Source organism: Gopherus evgoodei, chromosome 10, assembly GCF_007399415.2.
Source record: "Gopherus evgoodei ecotype Sinaloan lineage chromosome 10, rGopEvg1_v1.p, whole genome shotgun sequence".
In the NCBI taxonomy this organism is placed as follows: Eukaryota; Metazoa; Chordata; order Testudines; family Testudinidae; genus Gopherus; species Gopherus evgoodei.
In genome coordinates, this window is record NC_044331.1 from 54,054,208 (window position 1) to 54,081,520 (window position 27,313).

The 27,313-nt window shown below is 43.1% G+C and overlaps 1 protein-coding gene across 2 annotated transcripts in view; it reads right to left on the bottom strand.

Annotated features, from left to right (window-relative positions):
• The window catches only part of AXIN1 (axin 1), a 168,656-nt gene extending 151,377 nt beyond the window's left edge, over positions 1-17,279 (bottom strand). Inside the window, exons 1-2 of one of the 2 annotated variants that reach the window (XM_030577009.1) lie at positions 17,190-17,279; positions 13,989-14,957 (exon numbers count right to left, since the gene is read on the bottom strand). In XM_030577009.1, coding sequence (XP_030432869.1) covers positions 13,989-14,866 — 878 coding nt within the window. In that variant the 5' untranslated portion in view covers positions 14,867-14,957; positions 17,190-17,279. Of the gene's footprint in view, positions 1-13,988; positions 14,961-17,189 lie in introns of both variants that reach the window. The other variant, XM_030577010.1, reaches the window with a different exon arrangement.
• Between the last annotated feature and the right edge of the window lie 10,034 nt (positions 17,280-27,313).

The following is a 27,313-nucleotide window of genomic DNA, read 5'->3' on the forward strand; positions in this document are numbered from 1 at the left end:
ATGGAAGCAGGAGCGGATGACAGAGAGGAACAAAAGAGATTAATCTCCACCCTTTACACCAACACTGACATGGGGAGGATGTAAACGTAATGGAAGATGAGACAACTTGACTGCATGTCTTTTGACTCTCAGGTCTTTACAACTGCCAATATAAAGGATTTGGGGGGGGGAGGGTCTCTCCCTTTGTTCTCTTTCCTCTGTGCTTCCCAGCCATATGTCTGCACACAGTGCTGGTGTTCCATACATTGCTCACAGAAACCCAGTGCACCACTCCGTAGATCCAGAAACAAAGTCTAATAACTTTTGAATTATTGTGTTTTGAGGCCTAACAAATTTCAGCTGAGCAGTTCAATGATAAAAGTTTTCTGAGATACTGCCTCTAGTTCCAAAGGTTCCCAGTCTCTGCAACAAAAGCATTAAGAAAGCAGGTATTCTAAAGAAAGGGTTACGTCTCGGGAACCCCTTAACCAAATGATCCTAAATTTGCACCACAAACTCTACTCTGGGCTCTGCATTGAAATCAAGTCAATTTGACTACGTGTGTGTATTTTAAAGAACTCTGAAAATTCAACTTTACACAGAAACCTTTGCAGCCTCAACTACTAATTGCCTCATAATAGAGAAAGACTCTGGACAACATGGTAAGTAATAACACTGAGTTATGACATATTGCTTTATGCAGAAGATGACCTGCCTACCAATGGTAACATTTTACAGAACTTCTGAGTGACGACTTACTGGAAAATGGACCATGCTAAGTTTCATACTGGCAGAAAGATGAATGAGGAGACAGATTTATCTCAGAACATAATTGTAACCTTGTTAAAACATACAGACTTGGCAAAGGGAGGTTCATAAATGTCCACGAGGTTTCACTGTAGTACTGAAGAGACCCTTGCTTTGCAGTGGACAAGGAAAGACTCAAGAATGATAAATAACATAGGATCTCAATTAAGAGACCTTTTTTTCCTACTGTAGTTGAGAGAGATCAAGATTCCCATGTGTCTAGTCGGACAAGGAGAAAATTCTGCTTAGAGCAGGAAGTGAGGCAGTTTATCCTCTTGAACATAAAAGCATGTTTTAAATAACATTATACATTTTTTTTAACATTTTTGGCTTTTAGGCATCTAACAAACAATTAAGTCTAAGGGCACTGACAGGCCCTTTAAATTATGGAATTTGCTGTTCTTTATTTGAAAAGATTCACTTCACCAATTTTTGGCAACTGTAGGTTTGTCATATTAATGCTAGAATAGCAATAGAAATGTGTCTTAAATTACTTATTACTACTGGGGATACAATTTTTGAAGTCATAACATAAATATTGCATTTTTAGAACAAAAATTGCTTTTTTGGTCAACAAATTGTCACTAAAGTAGCTGTACACTGTTGGGGGCTTGGTTCAACAGCAGAGGTACCTATTTTGTAGATTCCCAGGCTACAGAACTGCATGTTCATGCTACGTAGACTGTAATTAGTTAATTACTGGCATTAGGCTTGATGACATTGGACTTGTTTAATATCCTATACAGACAATAGTGTAGCTGCTCCTCCAAACATGGGTTAACTGCCAAATTACCACCATTAAAATAAACTGGAAAAGTTATGACAGTCCATTGTCACTGAAGAGCTTCATAATAAGCCACTGACTGTAACTATCCCCAACCAACAGCAGAGAAGTACTTGCACACAGAGAACACACTTTATACTGTCCATCAGGGCAGGGGAAAAACTAATTGCTGTTTTAGTTTGCAGTATAGTTAGTATGTCTGCACTCGCCAAATAAGTGTCAAACCCTTTCAGAGAGATGTTCCGAATTACACACACAACCAATTTGGCTTTTTAATCATTTCAATTTCTGTGACTAAAACCCTTACAGCCGAACAAAAGGAAAAAAAAAACCCTCTCCATACCGAAACATTATGCCTAGCTTCACAGACCATACCAAACTGCATGGGTTCTTGTTTTATCGTCTTCACATATTCCATTTAGAACACATAATTAACCTTAGTTTCTATCTAATTTCAAATCTTTCCACATAGAGAAACCAACTAATCCAGTGCACTCAGTGGCAGATTGCAAATTAAATCATTACTACAGCTCCCACCTATAGCTTAAAAAACATGGGGTTCTTTCTTTTCAATGAATAACTGTAATTTCTTAAAAGATTTAAGGATGAACCTGGTAATCCAGAGATTATATTTCTATAAACTAATTCAGGTGTCAGTGCCTCTGTTAAAAGTCTCCTTAAAATGTCACTTTTCTGCACAAAATGCATAGCCACTTTTCAAACCAGAATTTTCTTTTCCCACTAAATATTTAGGAGTATTTTTTTTTAAATAAAATGTACAGTAATTGCTTGATACAAACAAATCACCCTCATTTTACCTCTCTTAGCTATGACGATCTACATAAACTGCAATCCAAACAGCAACAAAGAAAAAGTTTTGGGGATATTTAGCCCAAAGTTTATCTATCTGTATCTGCCCTGAAGGTGTCAAAACATGGGCAATGGCCTCTAGTCACTGCATGCCATTTATTTATGCATTCATCTGTAGTGGTGACATATATAACAAAATCCAAGCAAATTAGAATTGTCCAAAATTGACTCTACCCATCCCCACTGAAATCACTGTCCTGTAAGATGATCCACTCAGGCAAGCCTCTGTGCCCAGGTGGATCTCCACTGATTTTGGTGGTGCTGTGTGAGAGCAGAGCCACTGCAGGAAGGAGACTTAAGACTCTCCCAACAACCTATTCAGCCTATGAATTACGGCTTTGCAGCACAACTTGATAGTTAATACATCCAGATTCCAACCGACCAATTAAGAAAGTGAGTTACAGAGGCAATAACTGCATGAACATCCTGCATTCTGAAATTACACAGGGAAAATCAACCCCCTATAGCCACAACAAAGAACATCTCCAAACAAACTGAAGTTAAGGTTGAACTGCAAGGCACGTAAATGTACCATATGGCCCACTTATTGGGTATAATCACCACAGAGTTCTGGGATTGGATCAATTTTCATTTAGCTTTTCAGTAGCTATCTTTTTTGGAAATTGCACAGAATTCAAAATTACTCCAATTATATTTCCCAAATACCAGACTATGGGACTTGTGTCAACGGAACTGTGAGAAAGCTGGGGTGGACATATCACTAGAAATGTACACCTTTCAGAAATGTGAATGAAGCTAGGTATCAAATCAGGCAAAGCTTCTCCATGAACGGTAAGACATCCTTTAACAAGGAGTTTACTGTATCAATGTATTGCCAATTTATGAGCTTCAGTGTGTGACAACAAGCCCAAGAATACTAGAAATGGAGAAGCCAGTCTAAAACCTCTTTGGAAGACTAAGACACCATTTAATTCTATTTAAAATACTTGTTTTTTAAAAATGTAAGTTTTGTGATCTGAATAAGATTCAATTCAATCCTTACAAGGGGTACGTCTACACTACAGGATAAATTTGAATTAGCTTAAACCGATTTTATAAAACAGATATTATAAAGTTGATTGTGCGCGTTGACATTAGGCACATTAATTCGGTGGTGTGTGTCCGTGGTCTGAGGCTAGCGTCGATTTCTGGAGCGGTGCACTGTGGGTAGCTACTGTAAAAGAATGAGGCCAATAATGTCGACTTGCGTCCACACTAACCCTAAATCGATATAGTAATATCGATTTTAGCATTACTCCTCTCGTTCTGTAGGAGTACAGAAATCGATTTAAAGAGCCCTTTAAATCGATTTAAAGAGCAGTGTAGTGTGGACGGGTGCAGCGTTAAATCGATTTAACGCTGTTAAAATCGGTTTAACAGCGTAGTGTGCACCAGGCCTAGGAAAGGTACACATTCAGGGAAGGGGGAGGAGAGAGATAACATTGTCATTGCTTATCTAAACAGATGGCCAGAGGTTTGCTGTGTCTCTTTCTAAAGAGAAACACAAATATCAATCCACACCCAAACACAACCAACAGATGAACTATTTCTTCAATTCAATTAATAAATAAGATCTTGTCTACACATAAACACTGCGCAGGTTTACATAACATCAATTTTTAACTCAAACCCGAACAAAACCTTGTAACAACACACTTTAAATTGTTAATATAAGTGTGTCCATGCAGGTGCTCACATCAGTTTAACTACATCAATTTAAAAATGGGTTTTAGTTAAACTGGTAAAAACAACGAGGAGCTGGTGGCATCTTAAAGACTAACAGATTTATTTGGGCATAAGCTTTAGTGGGTAAAAACCTCACTTCTTCAGATGCATGGAATGAAAATTACAGATGCCGGCATTATTATACTGATACATGAAGAGAAGGGAGTTATCTTACAAGTGGACAACCAGTGTTGACAGGGCAGACTAACACCACTACCCCCTGATAGTTAAACCAGTGCAACTTGATTATACAGAAGGGCCTCTTAACTGGAAGGAGATACTCTTCTAGCCAGGTGTATATGGCACAAGTCTTTCCTGAGCACAACTCCTATCTGATTTTTTAAACCCAGCCATTGATCTAGTCAGATCCTCAAGTTATGCTTTCAGCTTAACAATGGTGGTTGAATGCTCCCAATTCTAGAGACAGACATAATCTCCACCTTCACTTCCAGTTGTTTCTTCTAACCTACCATTATCACCCTCGTCTTGTTCAATGGAGCCTCAGCCTGCTCCATGCCCCAAGCACCAGCACATGCTGGAGCAACTCAGATAAACACTAAGCTGGTTGTCACCAGCAGACTGAAAGCATTGCTGCCCAAGTTTCCTCATTAACCTCCCTGCTGATCCCACATATACGCTGAATATGAAGGATGATAAATTAGTATCCTATGCTACCCGTGAGAGTGCCCTTGGAGTTGACAAGCAATTACCCAGTACAACCCTTTGGGGCCTTTCAGCTATCAGATAACAAAAGAAGGTAACGCCATACACTCCTGCTAGAGACTGCAGACAAATCAGCAATGCCTCATGATCAGCAATATGGACAGCAGCTAGTATATCTACTATATCAGCTGTGACTAGGGCGACCAGGCAGCAAGTGTGAAAAATAGGGACAGGGGGTGGGGGGTAATAGGAGCCTATATAAGAAAAAGACCCAAAAATCAGGACTGTCTCTATAAAATCGGGACATTTGGTCACCCTAGCTGTGACCCCTGATGGTTGTCAATCGCTAAGAGAACATCAACCAAACAACAAGAGTTGTACCAAACTCAGATCTGTACCCAGACTGTCAAGGGTCAAGATAATCCAAGACAACTAGATGCTATGAGAACCAATGTACCACAACCTTCTCAAAACCTTACTCCAAAAGGGAAGGCACCACACTGGACTGTGGCTGCCTAGACTGTCTATGTCAATGTCAAAAGTTGATTTTTTAAAGAAAGGAAGCATGCTCTCCTTAACAGAGACACTGACTATCTCCAGCAATAACCAACTGCACTAGCCTTCACCAGCCGGCAAGGACTTGACTTGATTCTGACGCACAGGTTGTGGCCTATTATTGGCTACAAGTCAAGGTTGTGATCTTCCTCAAATCAAACAATATATTTTTTTCCCTGGGACAAAAAACATTAAGGTTTTACAAAAACCACCACAAAACAGAGGGCCCCAAGTCATTCTCTTTCAAAGCATATATTTCCCCAAGTAAAAGAAGGAACATCTTGTCCAAGAAAAAGTTTGTACTTCTGTAAATAGAACAAAACATCTCCCCTAGTGAGGTCTAACACTTTTTTGTATCTGCCCTTACATACAGGTATACCTTTAGTAACTATTTGTTCGTTCAGTAACCAGCCTATTATGAAGTTTCAGCCAGACCAACCCAAACATACTAAAACATGTTCAGTTCATGCTGAGCTGGCTACACAACAATGCAGGTTTTAAAAATGGACAAAATTCTGAATTAAACTGTCCTAGGTTTTTACTTCCAAAATTTCCCACTACTTCAGTGCAATGAACCATGACAAACTCCTTCACCAACAGAGGTCGAGGTAGAAATTTGGGTCTCAAAATGTAAACACTAACAGAGAAGAAACATCAAGATCACTCTCCAATAGCCATGCTTCAGCTTCTTCTTCTTGATATGGGCTCAACTTATGACATTTTTATTTGGGATCAGTTATGTTGCCTAATTGCTTCACTGAATTATTTTTCAGTGTTCCCTCCATGCAGTTGCAGTTCTTCATTGTTGGTTAAATCAAGTCAGATTTCCACTAAAACTGCAAGAGAAGTATCAGAGTAAATTGTCATGTCCTTCTGAAACCTCTTTCAATTGTTTCTGAAAGTCTCATATGTCCCAGTAGAGTACTATGTTATGAAAGAATGGGCTATGTTTTGATCAGAGTCCACCTCATGCTTGGTGAAAATTTCAACACTGATAATATCTGAATATAAATATAAAGAATCTTCTAGAAAGAGTCCTTGGGGATTCATGGCATCTATCATCCTTTTTCAACAAACCAACCAACTCTGAAGTTAATGGTGATTGAAAGCATTTTTGACCTTCCATAAAGTGCCTTAGAACCGTGTTGTTTATTTCACAATGCGGTTTAAGTAATAAGCTTTGTACCCATAAATCAGAAGTTTAGGATCTTTAAATCCAAGCCATTCTCATTTTTTAAACTTTTATTTTTATTGTCTGAGCAAATGGCTGTCATACTTTCCTCTACGTTCCTGGATGGCATCTTCACCAATTTTACATAATCTGTGGTTTTCTTTTTAGACATCAAATCAAATTTTCCTAGTGTGGATTCTTGAGACCATTATTTCTTATGATTAACCAGCCATTTTTTCATTAATTTAAGTGCTGATTTTTGTTTTTTTATTATATAAGTATATAGTTTACTCTTTAGAACCCCTATAAAAATTAAATTTGAGATTATGACAAACTATGTTAAAGCCTACATTTACTATAATCTACTAAAATCATTTAAATTACTGTAAACAAATAATATTCAAGCAGTAGGTTTGCTGCCAAAGTCTCAAACAAAGTCAAACCATAGAACTGGTGGGAGTCACTGGCTAAGCACCTGGAACCAGAGTTGGCTGAAGTGCTAACCCAGCTTTTGACAGCAGGTGCAGGTGCAGACAGTATTTTCTTCATTTCAGTTTATTCAACTAATTCAGTTCAACAACTAACTCATACAAAGTCAAAAAAACAATTGGGAGTTGAGAAAAAGCAGGGAAGTTTATTTGTCTCTTCCAATTTAGGACTAAAAATAAAGTGTGGAAAGAAGAGATCTACTAGTTCTAAAATCTTTAAGGACATGGGATCCAGAAACAATCCATTCATTTCACTAACTACAGATATTAAACAAAAAAAGTAACTCAGTTTTATAAGTAGAATGTGTTTTGATAACCATATAAAAGAAAAAAGTATCCAGCATATTTAAGGTCATTTTTATAAAATAAAAATATTAAATGCTGTTTTTGTGCATTTTAATTGAATTCTAAATTTCCATTCAAAGGCAGCTTGAAACGTGAGAAGTAAAAATTAAAAGTCTGAATAAATGTATGTTAAGCTATATTATTGTTTAAATAGTGTGTATAGATAATATATTCTCCTAGTTAGTAAAAAGTAGTGCCAAATAATACAAAAGAGAATCAACTTTTAAAAAAAAATTAGGAAAATAAAGTACAAATGCAAAACAAGATTAAAACTGATTATTTTAATCAAGCCACCTTGCAGCAGGATATAGCCAAGATTCCAAGATGAATGCTTCAGTTATTCCTTTAAGCTGATCATTTTGTGCTACAATTAAGGTAATGTTGTTAGAATGAAGAAGGTTGCAACTTTCTTATCAAGTTAACATCTATGATTTTCAGTTATTGTTATGGTATAATCACCCATTGATCTTTGCCATTTGTTGGATGTTGAAGGTGAACAGAGACCTCTCTGAATTTACCTGGAATTGAATTGCTGCTGGAAGGCCTGGAACAGGGACTTACATTATCACATATCTATTTTAAAGTCTTACTTGCAAGATCACCAAACTTCTTCAAATCATTGTACTACGCTTCAACTTCAATAGGAGTTTTATTCAATGCACATTTGTTCGTGAACAACCTAAAGAAACCAACTTTTCCCCACGTTTTGAGATGAGCACAGATCTGTCCAATTCTACCACTTAACTTCTGACAAATGTTTACATTTACTTTTAAAGAGTTAAAGATAAGTACTTCCGACCATTCAAATCACTTTTCCTATTATTTCCTTCAACTTTGGTTATGCTGAGTCAGATAAATTCACATGCTAAAGTTTGATAATCAGTACACACAATTATCCGTTTTCAGTATTAAATAGTAGCATTCACATTTACTATAGCTGGAATGAAATCCCCCCCCCCCCCAAAGTGCATTCAACTCTGTGAAGAGTGGAAAATAAGATTAGTGAGCCAGTTTCATATAAAAACTACTTTATGTTATCACACATCATGCCCATCTTCCACAAGTTTCTCAGTTCTAGCAATTCAAGCCCTCGAGTCAAACTTTCCACTCTCCAATATCCAATGACAGTGGATTCCACCTTTAACCATGTCCCCTCTCCAATCAGTCCACCTATTTTTCCTCTCTAATGTAGGTCATGTGATCATAGAAACATTTCAGTGACACAAATTTTCGAAAAAATTTTAAAAATGGAGAAACCAACCACCACTTAGATTTTTTTTTTTTTGAAAAAACAAATAGCCAAAACAGTTGTTACACAATGCTGCCCCCTTAATTACTACTGCCAAACCAAAGCCAAGAGAATGTGTGTAAGGTATCTTCTAAAACAAAGTTAATTATTCTTTAACAAAACAGTAGCTGGGAGTTTATGATTTAGTAAAGCGAGTATGATCTCACTGTTCAACAGGAGGTTTTGTAACTCCTGGTTTATGGTGTAAGCCAAGGACACCCAGAGCTCCAGATGGGCATCCATAGATGGGGAGATCTTAGACCAAATTTAGATAAATAAAATAACTAGTAGAAGAAACCTGCACACACAAAATAAAAATGTGACATGTAACCTGATAACTTAATGACTAGCAACAGAGTTCCAAATCTTTAAAATGTGTAGGTTTTATTAGAATACTTAAAAAGAAATCTGCAAGGCAGTTCTGAGGCAAAAGTTTAATTTCTGTTCTTCATATCTCTGAAAAATCCGATCAGTGGATGTCAAAAGAAGGTTAATGAAAGATTTAGTCACAGTCACTACTACCATGTCAGTGTCAGTTTTGGAAGCTGTGTATTAATGCAGAAGATCTTCTGAGGTTACCTTCTTTGAAGTTCACTGATCCATAACCAATGCCAATTAATTTGCAGTAGCCTACCTGCAATGTCTATTGGCCTTTTCCTTCATATACAAACACACAGTAGGTAATTTGAAAATACTTTTTATTTTAAACAATGCTCTCCATACTACACGAGTGAACACTCACCTTCAGGAATATATCACACTAATAACAGGCTTAATTTAAATGGTTTGAACAAATATTTATATTTGTTTTATTTTCATGAGATGAGGAATTTAACACTTTCAACATCTTATGCTGCAAAAATGTGAATCTGACTTAAAATGCATGTTCACAAAAAACAAACAGTTTAAGTTCTAACTGTACACATTCTTCTTTATTCAATTTCCATGGAAGTCAAGCAATATGCAGAGGTTAAATTTGAGGAAGATTAAAGAGACCTATAGATGTAGGAGGTTGAAAGGGAAAAGCTAATATCAGTGCTCTTTCAAAAATAAATCTGAAATTATCTTACATACAAAACCAGAAGAGTTGTGAAAATGTTCAAGACAACCAAAGACCCTGATCTGCACAGGCTTATATACAACAAGAACATACATACATAAGTAGTCCACTTGGCTTCAAAGGCACTGCTCACATGAGAAACGAAAGGTGGATTAATTTAAACTGAAATGATTTTAATCACGATTTAAATCATCAATTTTAATCTTGTTTTGCATTTTTACTTTTAAGTTATTTTCCTAAGGAAAAGTTGATTTCTCATTGGTTGGTACCATTAAAACATATTATTTTGCAATTGAATATAGCCTTTTCCCCTAAATCTTTTTTTGTTAATCAAGAGAATAATATATCAGTACTCATTTAAGTAATTCTATACCTTAATTTAAAATGTATTCAGATTCTTAATTTTTACATTTTTATTATGTTAGAAAAACAGTGAATTATACTTTTTTATTTAGTAGATAATATCTTAATTTGTGTCAAATTCTATTTGGATGGAAATTCAAATTCAATTGAAAATATACAAAAACATTTTAAAATGTTTTAGGGGAGGGGTTATAAGTTAAATAAGAGTATCTTAAATGTGCTGGATACCTAAGAACAAAATGGTTTATCAGAAAGTTTATCAAAATAGGTTTTTTTAAACAAATTGATTTATTAAATGTAGGCAGACTCATCGGTAGTTAGTGAACTGAACTGACTGTTTCTGATCACCCCGCCCTTCAAGATTTTAGAACTAGTAGATCTCATCCTCTCATTCCTAGTTTGTATTCATAGATTGGAAGGGGAAAACAAGCTTTCCTGCTTTTTCACAACTCCCAACTGGTTTCTTATCTCAGAATGAACTACTCACTGAACTGAACTAGTTGAATAAACTAAAATGAAGAAAATAGTCTCTCTTCATTTGCAGAAAAGGCTACTGCTGTCAAAAGCCGATTTAGCCCTTTAACAAACTCTGGTCAGCTAGGCAGTAGAGCTTATCCAGTGACTTCCACCAGTTCAGTGGTTTGACTTTCTTTAAAGCTTGGTAGCAAACACATACTGCTTTTTAAAAAAAAAACAAAAACCATTAATTTAAATTATATTAATGGATTATAATGAGTTTAGGCCTTAGTATAGGTTGTCATGATTATACATAGGTTTATTACTTTTTAAATTGTATTTAAATTTTTAAAAAATCCAGTTTTAATTTAAAAAAAATTTTTTTTTAATTTTTTTTATCCACATGGGAGAAAAGTACTCAGGCACTTGAGTGTTTTCAGGAGCAAGGTTTTAATGTTTAAAACAGTGGTTCTCAAACTGAGGCCGCCGCTTTTGTAGGGAAAGCCCCTGGCGGACCAGGCCGGTTTGTTTACCTGCCCGGTTCCGCAAGTTCAGCCGATCGCGGCTCCCACTGGCCGCAGTTTGCTGCTCCAGGCCAATGGGGGCTGCGGGAGGCAGCAGTCAGCAAATCCCTTGTCCTGCACTGCTCCCTGCAGCTCCCGTTGGCCTGGAACAGCAAACTGCGGCCAGTGGAGCCGCAATTGGCCAAACCTGCAGAACCGGCAGGTAAAGAAACCAGCCCGGCCCGCCAGGGGCTTTCCCTACACAAGCAGTGGCCCCAGTTTGAGAACCACTGGTTTAAAATGCCACTCAAAACAATGGTTGGTACACTATACCCTTGGAGGACTTTGGTTAGATGACCTGCTCTACAAGGATAGATTGGCAATTAAGATGTCAAATTATTTTTAGCTTATGAGCTTTTTGGGAGGATAGATTATGTCTACATATATATCTGTACAGACCCTTTGCACAATGGGTCCTCTGGACCTACAGTAATACATATATTAATGCTTTTAAAAATGTTATTCCTATTCAGTAATTCCTGGTATGGAAACGCATCTCACTTAAGTGCCCATTGATGGCAAGAATTTCCAAGAGGCACCTGACAGTGAAAAATCTGTACCCGTAGTGACGGACTGTTGGGTACAAAGTTTTACAAAAGATTAATATCCCTATTTATTTTTTCAGAGATGCACAACCTTTGTTTAATCCCATCTCATATTGCTCTGATCTAGTATGAAAGCCTCTGAACTTTATGAACCCCATTACACAGTGCCACAATTTCACAGTATTTTAAAACGGTTTTAAAATAAGTATTCAACCAATACGTTCACAGTATTTTCCTTAAATTAGATGTGAGAAGTGCAGAACTGCTAAATACTCTTTTGTTATCTGTTCTAGAAGTGAGAGGACTGCACCTCAGACAAGTAATTTCCAATCTTAAAAGCTATTTATCACAAATAAAAAGATACTTAAATCTTAAAGTTTTCTAATCTTCCCTTATAGTAGGTACTCAATTGGTCAGACAAAATGCACTTCAAGAAATGTTCAAGGTTTTTATTAACTCCACAGGAAAGTCCCAGGATGTAGGATTTTGTTTTTCAGACTCTTGATTAAACCAGCTGGGAGTCACATGAATTCTCCCTTTTTTCAAAGTTTCACATTCAAAATTCCCTCCTCAAAATCTGTACGAAAACAAGGATCAAAATGAAAATGCTTCAGCATCTGCAGTGGGCTGAGGCTTTGCAGAGGGAGAGATGAATTTCCAGCTGCCAGCCTAAAGGGACTGCTGAGTGAGATTAAATCCATAAATACCTTCTCCTAAGGCTGGGGCAGCTTTGATCAGGACACTTTTTTAGCTGCTTCATTTTATAATCTTCGCAGAATGGTCAAATTTTAGCCTAAGATGTATTTTTAAAAGGTGATTTTATTTTAAAGAAATAAGAACACATTCTGGACATGTTACTGAACCTGGAGAACTCCCTGCTAAATTAAATATTTGGCATTTTAACTGAACTTAAAAATCTGTGTTAGCTGGAAGGGCGTGGGAGGAATTACAAGAAACAGAGTAACTTATTTGTGAAAAACAATTATTTGGATGAAAGGATAGGCCTTAAAGGGAAAATAAATAGCTAAATTTGGCAACTCCTACTTTTGGATGGCACTGGTAGAATCCACTGTCAGGAAGCCTTTAAGACCAAATCAAAAATCACTTCCAGGGATTGCTATGCACCCCACTGGGTACAGAGGAATATGATGGCTGCCGTCACTCAAGTGACAAAGAACTTGTAGTCACCAGCCACCAGTCACACCGAGTATTCCCTTCCATATTTACACAGCAAAGTCCTATTATGAGTAAGGCCCTACCAATTTCATGGTCATAAAATTTTAAAAACTGCCAATTTCATGATTTCAGATATGTAAATCTGAAATTACATGGTGTTGTAATTGTAGGGGTCCTGATCCAAAAAGGAGCTGTGGACGGGGTTGCAAGGTTATTGTCGGGGGGTTGTGGTACTGCTACCCTTACTTCTATGCTGCTGATGATGGCGGCGCTGCCTTCAGAGCTGGGCAACCAGAGAGCGATGGCTGCTGGCTGGGAGCATAGTTCTGATGGCAGAGCTGCTGCCAGCAGCAGTAAGGGTGGCATGGTATGGTACTGCCACCCTTACTTCTGCGCTGCTGCCTTCAGAGCTGGGCTCTTGGTCAACAGCCGCCAATCTCCAGCCACCCAGCTCTGAAAGCAGCAGTGCAGAAGTCAGTGCAGTACCGCGACCCCTCTAAAATAACCTTGCCACCCTCCTCCAACCTCCTTTTGGGTCAGGACCCCCAATTTGAGAAACACTTGTCTCTTCCGTGAAATCTGTATAGTAGCGGGTAAAAGCGTATAAAAGACCAGATTTCACAGAGGGAGACCAGATTTCACCATCCGTGATGCATTTTTTATGGCCATGAATTTGGTAGGGCCCTAATTATGAGTATATAAATCTACAGTCCAACCACTAAATACTGACATTTCTCCCCTACAGGCCAAATGTGAGCCTGGAAATGCAGTTCATTTGAATCTTTCTTCAGTGCCCATGAGAGGACCACCCTTGGCCATGATTAATGCATTAGCCCTCCATCTTTCACCAGCCCCAGCTTCAAATTACACTCTCCATTAGCTCCTTAAGATGAGAAACACACTCTAGGTCTGATTAACAGAAATCACAGAGAAACTGACAAGTGCAGTTCTCAGTTTCCACAGATATTTCAGACTGACTCTCCTCAAAGAAAAAAAAAGCTTGCATTCCAAAATTTCCAAATGAAAAGGTAGCGTTCATCCCCAAAACTGACACTTGCATCCCCAAATTCACAACAGCCCCGAGAAGCCCAAACGGCTTTCATGAAAGTTCTACAGACACAAGAAATTTTGTTGTACCAGGCTAATGTACCTGAACTCTCTTCCCTCGCTATATCGCCTGGTTGATGTGGCACGCTGGGTGGCTGTCTCCAAAAGCAGCTTCTGAGTAAGCCTGCTGGATGGGGCTGAATCTCGGCTGGTTTCCTCTTCGATGTCTTGGTCACACTTCCACTCCTCATCCTCATTAAGAGTAGGCAAATATCCAGGCAGTCCTTTTCCTGTCCCGGATCCTGAGCTCTGATCACTATAAATTTTAGGACTTTCCCCACCTGTCCTTGTATATTCCAAATAAATATCTGACTTAAGGAACAAAGGATAGGTATTATCTTCGATCATGCACTGAATCTCAGTTTGGGCCTGGTCAAACATGTCAGGATCAATTTGCAGTTTCATGACACAATCTTTTATGAAGCTTTTTGTGGCTGGTTTAATTTGCCGGGACACTATCCCATTATTGTCCAGAATGTATTTTTTGTAAATAGCTTTAGCCAATTTGAGCCTCTTTTCCTCATTGGAGACGCAGGGCTCTAGCTTCCTGAAGCCACTGCAAGCAAACCAGAAGTCCAGCAAATCTGCACAGTTCTCCTGCTTCAGGAAAGTCCTGAACAAATTTATCCCATCTTGATCATCCAACAAGGAGTGTAACGACTCAGCCCATTTCAGGTAGGGTGGAGTTGGAGAAGCACTCCCCTCAGGTTCATATCCCAAATCCAGATCAGAGCGCCTCGGTGTTGCCGTGGAAGTCTCATTTTTAATCACGTCACTTTTACTAGAGTAGAAGCTGTGGCTGATTGGCCTTGGATCTGTAGAAACTAGCTCACCCTCTTCACCAGGGACCGGTGGCCTTGGAGCATCTTCGGTGAAGCTTCCCGCAAGATCCAAAGGGAAGCCTTTCCCTTGGATATTCATTTTTATGGTGCCTGCTTGCACAGGAACAATGAGGGAACAGGCTTAGTCTCAAAACACCAGTATCAGTAGTCCCAGAGTGAATGCGTTTGTCCTGCTAAAACAAATGAGAACACCATTAAGAAATACTGCGGATAAAAATTCTAACACACAAAACTATTTTTTAGAATACTCCAATATTTCTAAGCTTCCTAATACTGAGGTAGCTAAACAAACTGATGACCAATCCTATAAGAGGATTTCTGAAATAGGAGGTTTACTTGAATTTTTTAATGTGTATATTTGTATACCAGACTTAAGTCATAAAACATACAGTATTTTTACATAGCTAAACACCAGGTAAATTCACGTCTCCATAATAGTTTTGGAATTTCTTTCAGGGCATATGAAAATATTCTGAAAAAACTTCCAATTAACATTAAAATCAAGAATATATCTTAATCAAGCATGGACAACTTTCAATACAATCAACTGTCATTACAGATTACGAAATTCCCCTCCAGTCTTGGAGAGATTTGACAGTGCCTTAGCACTTTTAACAGACAAGCATTTTGCACATTCATTAGGTTAAATTAACAATATACTTCAGTGAAATTAAAATCATAATGCACAGATAATCATAATACAGTCATTCCCAGAATATTTTGCACTATTTCTCAATTACACTCCTGTAATAAATGAGCATAATGTAAAAATTGTGTGTATTGTACAGCACTACTAAATATATCATTATACTTCATGGAATGGAAGGTATTTACTGACACTTCATGTAAATTAACAAACATCATTTGCTGCCAGCCTTGAGAACATTTCTAGTCACCATCAGATGATGAGAAACAATCAAATAATATTTTTAAAAGTAATCTGGGTCAACATGGTGCAGAAGGTGTGTGTTTATGGAGGCAGGAGTAGAAGTGTACAACCCCGGTACCTAATTTTGTAATAAATCAGTATAACTTAAATTCTTTAAAGATACTAACAAAAGTTTTGTGTTACAAAATAATACTGTGATCTCAAAAACCTGAATGCTGTAAAGCTGCAGCTGTCTTACAAATCACTTGTTTAGATGAACTAACTCAATTGCATATGAAAATATGTCAAGAAAAATAATTACAAAATAAAAGCCTCTCTCACAAAGCTCACCCCACACAAAGGACTACATCTTTCAGACCACTTTCCCACTTCTGTTGCTCCCGAGCTGAAAAAATATAGCTAGAAGGTGCCCTTGCTGGTCTTCAAGACACTAAATAGTTTGTATGTCATCACAAAACAAAACAAAGTGGGAAACAACCAGGTTAACTGATTTTAATTCCTAGATAATTGCGTGTTTCAACTGTTTTCTGAGATCATGAGGCCAAGATATACTGTTACTCATTACACCTACTGGATCAAAACACATACAACATTCAGCTGCTATTCTGAGGTTTGCCTTAACACCTGTAATTTAGTGTATTATTTCATACTATGCCCTATTTACAGTATGTTTCTCGTCCATCACTAGAACAATGAGGCCACGGAATTAATCTGATTTTCACAAGGAAGATCCTAAAGTTCCCAGCACCTAAACATCCAACATAACGTTTCAACCTTTTCATTGAGTTGAACCCCACGCTCCGAAACTGACACACGAGCCATTTTGCTCCAAGTTGCAAGCAAGGCTCCATTTCTCACGCCCTAATACACCCTGAGCATTTCAACTCCGGGGAAAGCTTGAAGGCACTTCTGTAAATCACCATGCCTGGTAACGCTGGGCACAGCCCAGGTACATGGTGCGGAGACACATGCACTGTCTGAGGCCCCGATCCCGGCGGCTACGTGCTGTTCCGGCGCGGATCGAGGCCTTGGTGCCCAGACCCTGGATTTTCACCCTGTAATCCCAGATAATGATCCTCCCCCGCGCTGCCCAGGGGCTCGCGAGTGGGCTACTCTTTCGCTCTGCTGCTGGCCAGTGCCCCGAGCTCGGAGGCTCCCGCAGCCCCGGGCCAGCCCGCCCGGCAGCGCGCTGCGGCACTGACAGGAGCCATGGCTCCGCCTGAGCGAGCGGGGCCCGGGACCCTCGCGGGCCGAGCCGGCGCTCCGCGGGGAGCCTGGCTGCCCGCACTCGCCGGGGACCCCGGGAGGCCGATCCCCCTCCTCCCGCCGGAGCCCAGCGCCCGCAGGCGGACCCCGCACGGCCGGCCCGCTCCCCTCCCAGCGCGGCGGCCTAGCGCCGGCTCGGAGCTGGCCGGTCCCGGCGGCCCCACAATGGGGCGGCCTCCCCGGCTCAGCCCCGCGGCCTCGGCGCAGCACGGCCGGGGCCTGGCTCCGGCCGCTCCCGCTCGCTCACCCGCTCGGAGCAGCCGCGGCGCGGGGCCCGGTCCATGCGGCTCAGCAGTGGCGGCGGCCGGAGGCCGCAGGCGGCGGCCGCGGGGAAGCAGCACAAGGCGGGCGGCCCGGGACCCCCATGGCCGCAGCCACTCGGTCTGGCGGCGACACGGAGAGCAGCGAGCCCCGCACGGCTCAGCCTGCGCCGCGGCTCCAACCCAGCAGCTGCCGGGAGAGACCGGCTCCGCCGCGCCCCCCGCGCCTCCGCCCGGTACTGCGGACGCCGCGCCGCGCCAGGAGAGCCAGAGCCGAGCCCGAGCCAGAGCCAGAGCCAGAGCCAGGGGGCGCAGGAGGGCCCCAGCCCCGGGGGCGGACTGCGTCGTGCTCAGGAGAGGAGAGAGCCAAACCTGGAGCCTCCAGAGCTGCTGACCGTGCCCTCCGTGCAGGCCGGGCTGCACGCCTCCTGCCCCTTTCCCACCGCAGGGAACGAAGCATTTCCGAATTTGGCAGCAGCGCTCTGCAGAGGCCAGCTCAGTTTCCCGGGTCATTTTAAAAAGAGGATATTTACCAACTTTGCAAGACAAATGCATACAGCCGCTCCTTTCAAACCCATGGGTCCTGGTCAGTCTAACCTTTGGGGTTCTTCTAAACAAACACCCGCACTCTGGTAACATCGCTGCCCCACGCCACTTTAAAAATTAAATACAAAGAGCTTATCCCCTTATTCATTGTAACCTCATCAGTCTCCAGTAAGAAAAGCCATCAGAACTCTCAGCTCCATCACTATCTTCCCATTTGCCATGCTACAGGGATAGTTACCTCTGTAGCAGCTGCAAACTCTCTGTTTCTAATAAGGAACTGCTTCCAAGTCCAACTCTTTTCTCCTGCCTCCAATCCTACGCCCTATGAGTAAGAAGGGACCAGGAAATGGGGGAGAGTGAAGGTCACATCATCAGAGGCCCAAGTCTGTACCTTTGCTGCACCTCTGGGGTTTGCCAGATGAAAGCCCTTGTCTACCAGGCCAGATTAAGGCACAAAAGGCCAGTGCCTAGGGCTTTAGCTCCTGGACTCATGTGATTACATCAGAATCTCAGTTTTCATAAACACAAAAAGTTAACTTCTAGCCCTCCTGGTTGGGTAGAATAGTTTGTAAACAAGATGCAAGAGTAACTGATGTCATGTTACTTGCCTGAGTTTGCTGAGAGCCTGACCTAGTAGCTCTGATGAGGAGGAGGAACTTGAGCCATACACTATGTTATCTCTGAGACACACTGCTCTGAGGGGCTTGGCCCACCCACCTCAGGTGCTGGGACAAGAACAGGGGAATCACTGCTGTCACCTCTGCTGCTCCCAAAGGGAAGAGGACCCTGCTACTGCTTCTAGGGAGGGAGAAGTGGGCCCCATACTGCTGCCTCTCTGGGCACAGAACTGGGGGATATCTGTCATTGCTACTACAAGTGGGGAGATGGGGCCACAGGGGCCTGATGTGGTGCCATTCCTAAAGGCCGAGATTGCTTTCATCCAGCCCAGCCCTTCTGGGGAACCTGAATAAAGTGACCACCTTTGCTGGATGGAAATAAGGGAAAACCATATGAAAAATAAGGAACAATGCTTTATTTTAAGGGACGTTTTAGGAAAACAGCATTTCCATGAGCATATGTATTTTTCTCTCATGTACATTTCTACTGCCTTCAAGCATACCAAGCAATTAGTATAAGCTTCGATGTTGTGTAAAATGGTACTTATCAGTTTTAATACATTTCAGTACATGTTAAAATAAAGGAGGGGTGGTCCCCGTAGACCTGAGGAAGTCTGTTGGGTTGAGACTCAGCCATCGGGCTTCACAAATGAGAAAGAAAGAGGCTGGGGATTTGGACAGAGTGGATAGTGGGAGAGACCCTTATCCTCATAGCAGAGCTAGTTCTATGGCCCCAGTGGACAGCCTGGTTCCTGATTCAATCAGCTCTAATCCCAACCACAATGGTTTTTCCTTTTTTCCCTTTTATTTTTATGATTGTTCCTTCAATTTAAACTACCATAAAACTGAAAAAAAAACAAAAAATCAATGTTTAGGAACCTGCAGAAAGACCATGGAACAGGGGCGCAAGCTACCCACTGGGACTGGGGGGCTGGAATCTTCCAAGGAGATGGGAACTAGTTGGTGACAGGGGCCCGGCTGTCATCCAAGAGCACCACTACTCAGCCCTGCTCTCTAGCCCTGCCCTGCTGCCAATCTGTGTTATCCATGCCCTCTTTAAGGAGCGTTGCTGTGCCAGTGAACAGGAGGGGAAGCTGGCCTGTAAGGAGGCATGGGTGGCCCCAGAGCCCTGCAGTAATGTAACTATCACCACTGATGCCTAAAGAGTGATATTAATAAGTGAAATCAATTGTTCAGCCCTTTTATGATCCAGTGCTAAAAACAGCCCTCTCTCCATAATGACCACAACAAAAGTAGGGCAAAACAGGTGGCATGCCTTCCCACCACCACCACAACCTGCCTTATCAAGCTGCTGCTCCCAAGTGGGTCAAAATTCTCATACAGCACCTTAGCATTCAGCCTCAATGCAGTACCCTCCTCAACATGCTGGGAATATTGGCAGAAATGAAGCAACCAGTAGCTGTGACTGACCCAGAGAGCATGTGGGTTCTGTTCCCCTACTGAAAGGGGTGCAAGTGACTCAGCTGAAATGCTAGCTTGATTGGGTGACTCAAATCCCAAGGGCAGGGGCATAAAACAGTCTGTCCTTTTTCTCCCATTTATTCTGAACAGAGTAACCCAAGCCAGAAATAATCCCTTGGAAAGGTTCTGGCCAGAACAGTGCCCAGGAAAGGCTCACTCTTCAGAGACTTCTCTGTCTGCAGAGCTGAATCTGGGAAAGTATGTCTTAGTTTGAAACTGAAATACTGGTGTGGTTCCCAAATTTCAGTAGCCAACAGGTTTTAATGCTATGTATTTACCTGAAAAATATTCCAAGCCTTCCATTCGTGTCAGTGGATGAAGGGGTATAGATACTTGCCTTAGGAGTTGCTCTTTTCAGGTCAAACAGCTAGAACTGGTTGAAAAAACACAGTAGATATTGTCTCTGATTTCCCTACTCAGTTGAAATAAATTCTGTAGCCAGAGTCAACATGTGAAATCACCAAGAGGTGGCACTACAGGGAGTGCAACGCGAAAAACAGCTTTAAGTATAACTCTTGAGAAAGGCATAATAGGAATCATGTCCTACCTAGACAGAGACTGGTGTTAACTGAATGTTACCACCATTAAATTCGTAATGTTTCCAGGCTCAGGAAGAGTTCTGTACCACATTTTGCAAAAGCACAGAATGGAAGCTCTGTGCCCATCACTCAAGCATGAGGGTGGGGGTTGTTAGCTCAAGTCTCTGCTGCTTACCATGTATTCATGGCTGAATTAGAGTTGCCAGGCATCGGGTTTTCAACCAGAAAGCCCAGTCATAAAGGGACCCTAGCAGCTCCGATCAGCACTGCCGACCAGGCCGTTAAAAGTCTGGTTGGCAGCACAGCGGGGGGTTGGGGCTAAGGCAGGCTCCCTGTCTGCCCTAGCTCCGAATGGCTCCCAGAAGCGGCCGCCAGGTCCCTGCAGCCCCTAGGGCCATGGGCACTCAGGGAGGCTCCGTGCGCTGCCCTTGTATCTGCAGGTGCTGCCACTACAGCTCCCATTGGTTGTGGTTCCCAGCCAATGAGACCTGCAGGGGCGACACCTGCGGGCACAAGGGCAATGCATGGAGCCTCCCTGGATGCCCATGGGCCTAGGGGCCGCAGGGACCTGGTGGCTGCTTCCTGGGAGCCGTGGTAAGCGCCGCCAGAACCCCGCACCCCAACCCCCTGCCCCAGCCTGGGGTGAGAGTGAGAGAGGCTCCGGGAGAGTGAGCATGGAGGGAGGGGGGATGGAGCAAGTTAGAGTGGGGCCTCAGAGAAGGGGCGGGCATGTTCAGTTTGTGCCTTTAGAAAGTTGGCAATCTTAGAGTGAATAAAGCTTTTCCTGTTTAAAAATGTGACTCTTCTCTGAAAAATAACTATACAAAAGTCCTATTCTGACTCAGCAAACCAGCTATCTGGGTACGTTCCAGTGTTGCCAAACCTAAAAGTTCAAAAATCCTGTGATAGTGCCCCCAATATCATGAGTGGCTTAGAAACAGAGAGATTTGATGTGTACGGTCTGTTTTCTGATGTTTGAATTCCCAAGAGGAATCGCCCCTTTGTGTGTATTCACACATGTGTGCCTGGGAGTGCACATTTATAGGTATGCGTAGGCATGTGTGTATGTGCATGCACATAGGCACATTTCAGGGAATGTAATCTGAAATATAAAAACTACACACATGGCAGGTCCCTCATCCAGTACTCCTCACTGACAGGAAGAGTCCTTCTTGAGCAGATACCCTACACCTTCCCCTGCTCTCTTCCAGGGGCTTTCAGCAGCTCTTTCCCCTAAGTACTGCCCCCAAACTTGCTCTCTAGAATCACAGAATCATAGACTATCAGGGTTGGAAGGGACCTCAGGAGGTATCTAGTCCAACCCCCTGTTCAAAGCACGACCAATTCCCAACTAAATCATCCCAGCCAGGGCTTTGTCAAGCCTGACCTTAAAAACCTTAAAGGAAGGAGATTCCACAACCTCCCTAGGTAACCCATTCCAGTGCTTCACCACCCTCCTAGTGAAAAAGTTTTTCCTAATATCCAACCTAAACCTCTCCCACTGCAACTTGAGACCATTACTCCTCATTCTGTCATCTGGTACCACTGAGAACAGTCTAGATCCATCCTCTTTGGAACCCCTTTTCAGGTAGTTGAAAGCAGCTATCAAATCCCCCCTCATTCTTCTCTTCTGCAGATTAAACAATCCCAGTTCCTTCAGCCTCTCCTCATAAGTCCTGTGTTCCAGCCTCTTAATCATTTTTGTTACCCTCCGCTAGACTCTTTCCAATTTTTCCACATCCTTCTTATAGTGTGGTGCCCAAAACTGGACACAGTACTCCAGATGAGGCCTCACCAATGTCAAATAGAGGGGATGATCACATCCCTCGATCTGCTGGCAAGGTCTCTACTTATACAGACCAAAATGCCGTTAGCCTTCTTGGCAACAAGGGCACACTGTTGACTCATATCCACCTTCTCGTCCACTGTAACCCCAAGGTCCTTTTCTACAGAACTGCTGCCTAGCCATTCAGTCCCTAGTCTGTAGCAGTGCATGGGAGTCTTCCATCCTAAGTGCAGGACTCTGCACTTGTCGTTGTTGAACCTCATCAGGTTTCTTTTGGCCCAATTCTCTAATTTATCTAGGTCCCTCTGTATCCTATCCCTACCCTCCAGCGTATTTACCACTCCTCCCAGTTTGCTGTTCTCTACCCAGAGAAGTTTCCTTTTCTCCATCTTGCTCCCCACTAGGCCACTGGCCCTGTCTAATTCTCCCTTCTGCCCCCATTCCAAGCCTTGCAGTTATTTCCTTTCCCACCAATGGGCTCAGTTCCCTTTCCAGCACTCTCCATCCTATGGACAGCGTTTCTGGTCCCTGCCCAGCTCCCTCCCAGGACAATGCCCCTGCTTCCTCTCCTGCCTCTCCTTTTAGGAGATGAAGAGATGCAGAGGGATGGAGAGGATAAATGTGGTGTTTAGGGCAACTGCCTGTGTGCCATTCAGTGCAAATTACATAATTAGCTAATTTACATGTAACAATGCAATGTCAATCCCAGGCAAAAAAAGAATGGAAAAACTTATATGGGATTAAATTGATGAAGAATTACAGGATAGGAATAGAATTAATGCCAGTCAACATGGCTTTATCGAAAGTAGGTCTTGTCTAACAACTCGGATTTCATTCTTTGATGAGCTATTACAAGTTTGGACGATAAAGGTAACTGCATCGATGCAAATAACGTAGACTTTTGTGAGGCATTTGACTTAGCACCACAAGGCAGTCCGATTAAAAAAGTATACAATATCAATAAGCACGTGTTAAATTGATTAAGAACTGGCAGCTAACTGACAGAGCTCAAACAGTAGTCGTGAAGGGGGTCAGCATGCAATGTGGGTGTTGATAGTGGGGTTTGACAGGGGTCAGTACTAGACCTGATGCTGTTCCACTTTTCATCTATGATCTGGAAATAAATATGAAATCACTGCTGATCAAGTTTGCAGATGACAAAGATTGGCGGTGTGGAAAATAATGAGGAGGAGCTGGAAGAATTTGGATCACATTTTAAAATGCAGTTGAAAAATTGCAGGAGAGCTGGAGAAAATGCCTTACAGTGAAAGCTTGTCAAAAAGGAGATTGAAAGGGGACTTGATTACAGTGTATAAGAACCTTTGTGGGGAGATGGGATAGGGTGTGTACACCACAAAGGCCCTGAAGGGGTTTATGTGGGCCTGAGAGGCCAATTAACATACCTGGCAGCACCTGCAAGAGAGAGAAAGCCAGGCTGCATCCATATTGAAGCCCAGCTGGGAAGGGGGTGGGTTGTGATTATAAAGCCTGGAAGTTTGTAACAGAAAAGGGCTGGGCTAATGTCTGACCTCCAAGTGAAGTCACTCTGGAAACTGAAGAAGAGTCTATTGGAGAGGGAGAAGGGGAGGAGGAGAAAAAAAATAAAAAACAGTAGAAGCAGATGACAATATTGGCAAAACAGCAAAGCTGAGAAAGGAAATAAATCAGAGTGTTATAACTGTAAGATCCCTAGCCAAAGAAATAAAAGACAGAGATGTTAACCCTGTGAAAGTAGCTGACTGGATTGAAAAGAAGCATAGAGAATACCGTAAAAGCCAGTAGGCTGCACCATGAGGTTCTTTTAGTTGAATGTAAAAACAAAGAGAAGGCTGATAAACTGCTAACAATGAAAATACTAGGGAAAGTTAAAATAAGTTGCCAGCTACCAAAGTATTTGACTGAAACAAAGGGCGTAGTCTATGGACTGCCATTAGAACTGCCCAATGAGGATAGAATAAAAAGCATAAGACCAGGGCCGTCCCTAGCCATTTGAGTGCCCTACGCAGTCCCCCCATGGGGGAGGAGGGGGTTGTATGGGGCCCAGGCCTCCCCCTCAGGGTCTGTGGGGGGCCACTTTTGGGGGGCCCACAGGCCCAGAGGATTAGCGGGGGGCTGGAGCAGACCGCTCTGCTTCCCTCACCCTGGCCCCAGCCATGTCGCTCAGGAGAGGGGACTTGGGGGAAGGGATCCCCCACTCACCGGCAGCAGTGGGAAGTGGAGCAGCCTGGCCCCAGCCCACTGTACTCTGCCAGCTCCCAGCCATGGTGCTCCACTTCCGGCTGCTGGTGAGAGCTGGAGGCGGTCCTTTTCCCAACCTGAGCGACATGGCTGGGGCTGGGGCCGGGGCCAGGGCAAGTGAAGTGGAGCGGGCTGGGGCTGTGTCTCTCTGCTACCCACTGCTGGCGACTGTGTGGGGGGGGAATCCTTTCCTTGTCCTCACCAGCGGTGGGAAGCAGAGCGCCGCGGTTGGGAGCTGGTGGAGCGGAGTGGGCTGGGGCTGGATTGCTCTGCTTCCCAGCACTGCCGTGAGTGCAGCGTTGCTGGGGAAAGAGGTGGAATGGGGGCAGGGTGGGGGTGGAGCAGGAGGGAAGGGTAAGAGGCAGGGCGGAGGGAGTTGTTCAGGGCCCCACACCCCCCTAGGGACGGCCATGCTCCTTGTAGCGGGGGCCGGTCGAGGGATAGGGCTGGTTGCCAGGGCTGGTGCTGCCAAGTATGTGCCATACGCATCTGCTTAGGGCACCATGACCTTTGGGGCAATTTGATGCCTCAAATTTTATGGTGCCCTATGCAGTTGCGTATGCTGCATATGTCTAAGGATGGCCCTGAAGAGGAAAAGATAAAATATTAGTAAATTGGTGATTGCAGTAATTAGTAAACGAGGAAGAGAAAGCAAGCCACTAACAGTAAAGATGATTACATGCAAGAGAGGGATGCTGAGAAAGTTATACTATCTTTAGAACTAAGCTAGCAATCTCCCCCTATTCCCCCTCAGGTTTTGTAAGTGCCAATGATACAGGCATGTAGCAGCTGTTTGTGAAGGGAAAATAAGATGCTGTAAATGTGGGGGAGAGCGTTCCTGTGAAAAATTAATAGAAAAGGATAGAGTTCAAATGTAGTAATTGCAGTAGTCATCATATAGAGGGTGTATTGCAGCAAGGCAAGCTAAAGAGAGAAAGAATATTAATAACATTTCTTATGCTAAAGCTGTAAGGAGACTCTAAGCATCAGTGGAGAAGGAAGAGAAAATCAGAACAGAAAAAAGAGGAATTGTGAACACAGCATCATCCTATAAAAATGCGATAAACACTGTGAAAGGATGATTTACTAGTAGTAAAAAAAAAGTTTACCACATTTGTGATAGAAGTGATAAATTGCACATCACAAATGGGGGAAAAAGTCAGCAAACATGCAAATTATAGAATTGGGAGCCGAAAAATACCTGTATGTGAGGCTAGGTCTACACCGGGTGTGGGGGAGGGGTGTCGACCTAAGATACGCAACTTCAGCTACGCGAATAGCATAGCTGAAATTGGTATATCTTAGGTCGATTTACCTGGCCGTGAGGATGGCGGCGAGTCGACCGTTGCCGTTTCCCCATCGACTCCGCTTCCTCCTCTCACCGCGGTGGAGTTCCGGAGTTGAGGGCAGAACAATCGGGAATCGATTTATTGTGTCTACACTAGACGTGATAAATCGATCCCCAATAGATCGATCGCTACCCGCCGATCCGGCGGGTAGTGTAGACATACCCTTAGCAACCTGTCAATGGACTGTATTCATGTGGATTTGAGTGAGGTTAATGGTAAAATATGACTAGTCTGGGAATCTCAACCTTTTGTTGGAGTGCGCAGAGTTTGATAGCATGTGGGCAAGAACTAAAAGCAAATATCCTGGAAATAAAAACTAAACCAACTGTCTAATGTATCCAGGAAACATGGTTGTTTCAAAAGCTCTCTTTTAAAATTCCAGGGTATATTGCCTTTAGGCAAGACCAAAACTAGGAAGAGGAGGAGGCGTTTGTAGTTTCCGAAGGGAAAGATTAAAGTACAGAGCCACAGAGCAGTGTTCTTCAACCTTTTTACATCTAAGATCCCTTTTTGAATTTAAGGGCAACCCAGGATCTCCCCCGCCCCTTCCCGGCACCCTGCCCCGCTCACTCCATCCCCCCCTCTTCCGTTGCTCACTCTTCCCCACCCTCACTCACTTTCACCGGGCTGGGACAGGGGATTGGGGTTGGGGAGGGGTGCAGGCTCTGGACTGGGGCCAAGGGGTTCATAGTATAGAGGGGGTTCCGGCCAGAGCCTGGGGCAGGAAGTTGGGGTGCAGGAAGGGGCTCCAGGCTGGCACAGAGTGTTGGGCTGTAGGAGGGGGTATAAGGTGCTGGCTCTGGGAGCGGGCTCAGAGCTGGGGCAGGGGCTTGGAGTGCAGGAAGGGGCATGGGGTACCGGGTCTGGGAAGGGGGTTGGGGTGAGGGCTCCCACCAGGCAGCACTTACTTCAGGCAGCTCCTGGTCAGCGGCACAGCGCAGCTAAGACAGGCTCCCTGCCTGCCCTGGCCCCATGCTGCTCCTGGAAGGGGCCAACGTGCCCCTGTGACCCCTGAGGGTGGGGGACACTGTCCCTCTGTGAAGGCACCACCCCCACAGCTCCCACTGGCCACAGTTCCCCGTTCCTGGCCAATAGGAGGTGCATGGGCGGTGCTTGCAGGCAGGAGCAGCGCACAGAGACCCCTCCCACCCAGGCCACAGTGGGCATGCTGGGCACTTCCTGGAGTGCTGTGGGACTGGGGCAGGCAGGAAGCCTGCCTTAGTGGCAGCCCCACCACACTACCAGAGATCATGATTGACTGGGAGAGTGTCCAGGATCAACCAGTTGATCATGATTGACTGGTTGGTGACCACTGCAATAGAGAATGAAGAAGCAAACCTAGCATATAATGCTGTTGAGATCCCAATGCAGACATCATATTTTCTTTAAGGATTTATAATATTTATAACCTATGTGGGAAATGAGCAAGTTCAGAGCTACAAGAAATAGTGCAGAATGCTAAAAAGATCTTATATTACATGTGGTGACCCAATAACAGTAATGATAATTCTTGTGGTAGGAAGAGAGCTTGAGACATAAGCTTTTCTATCAGAG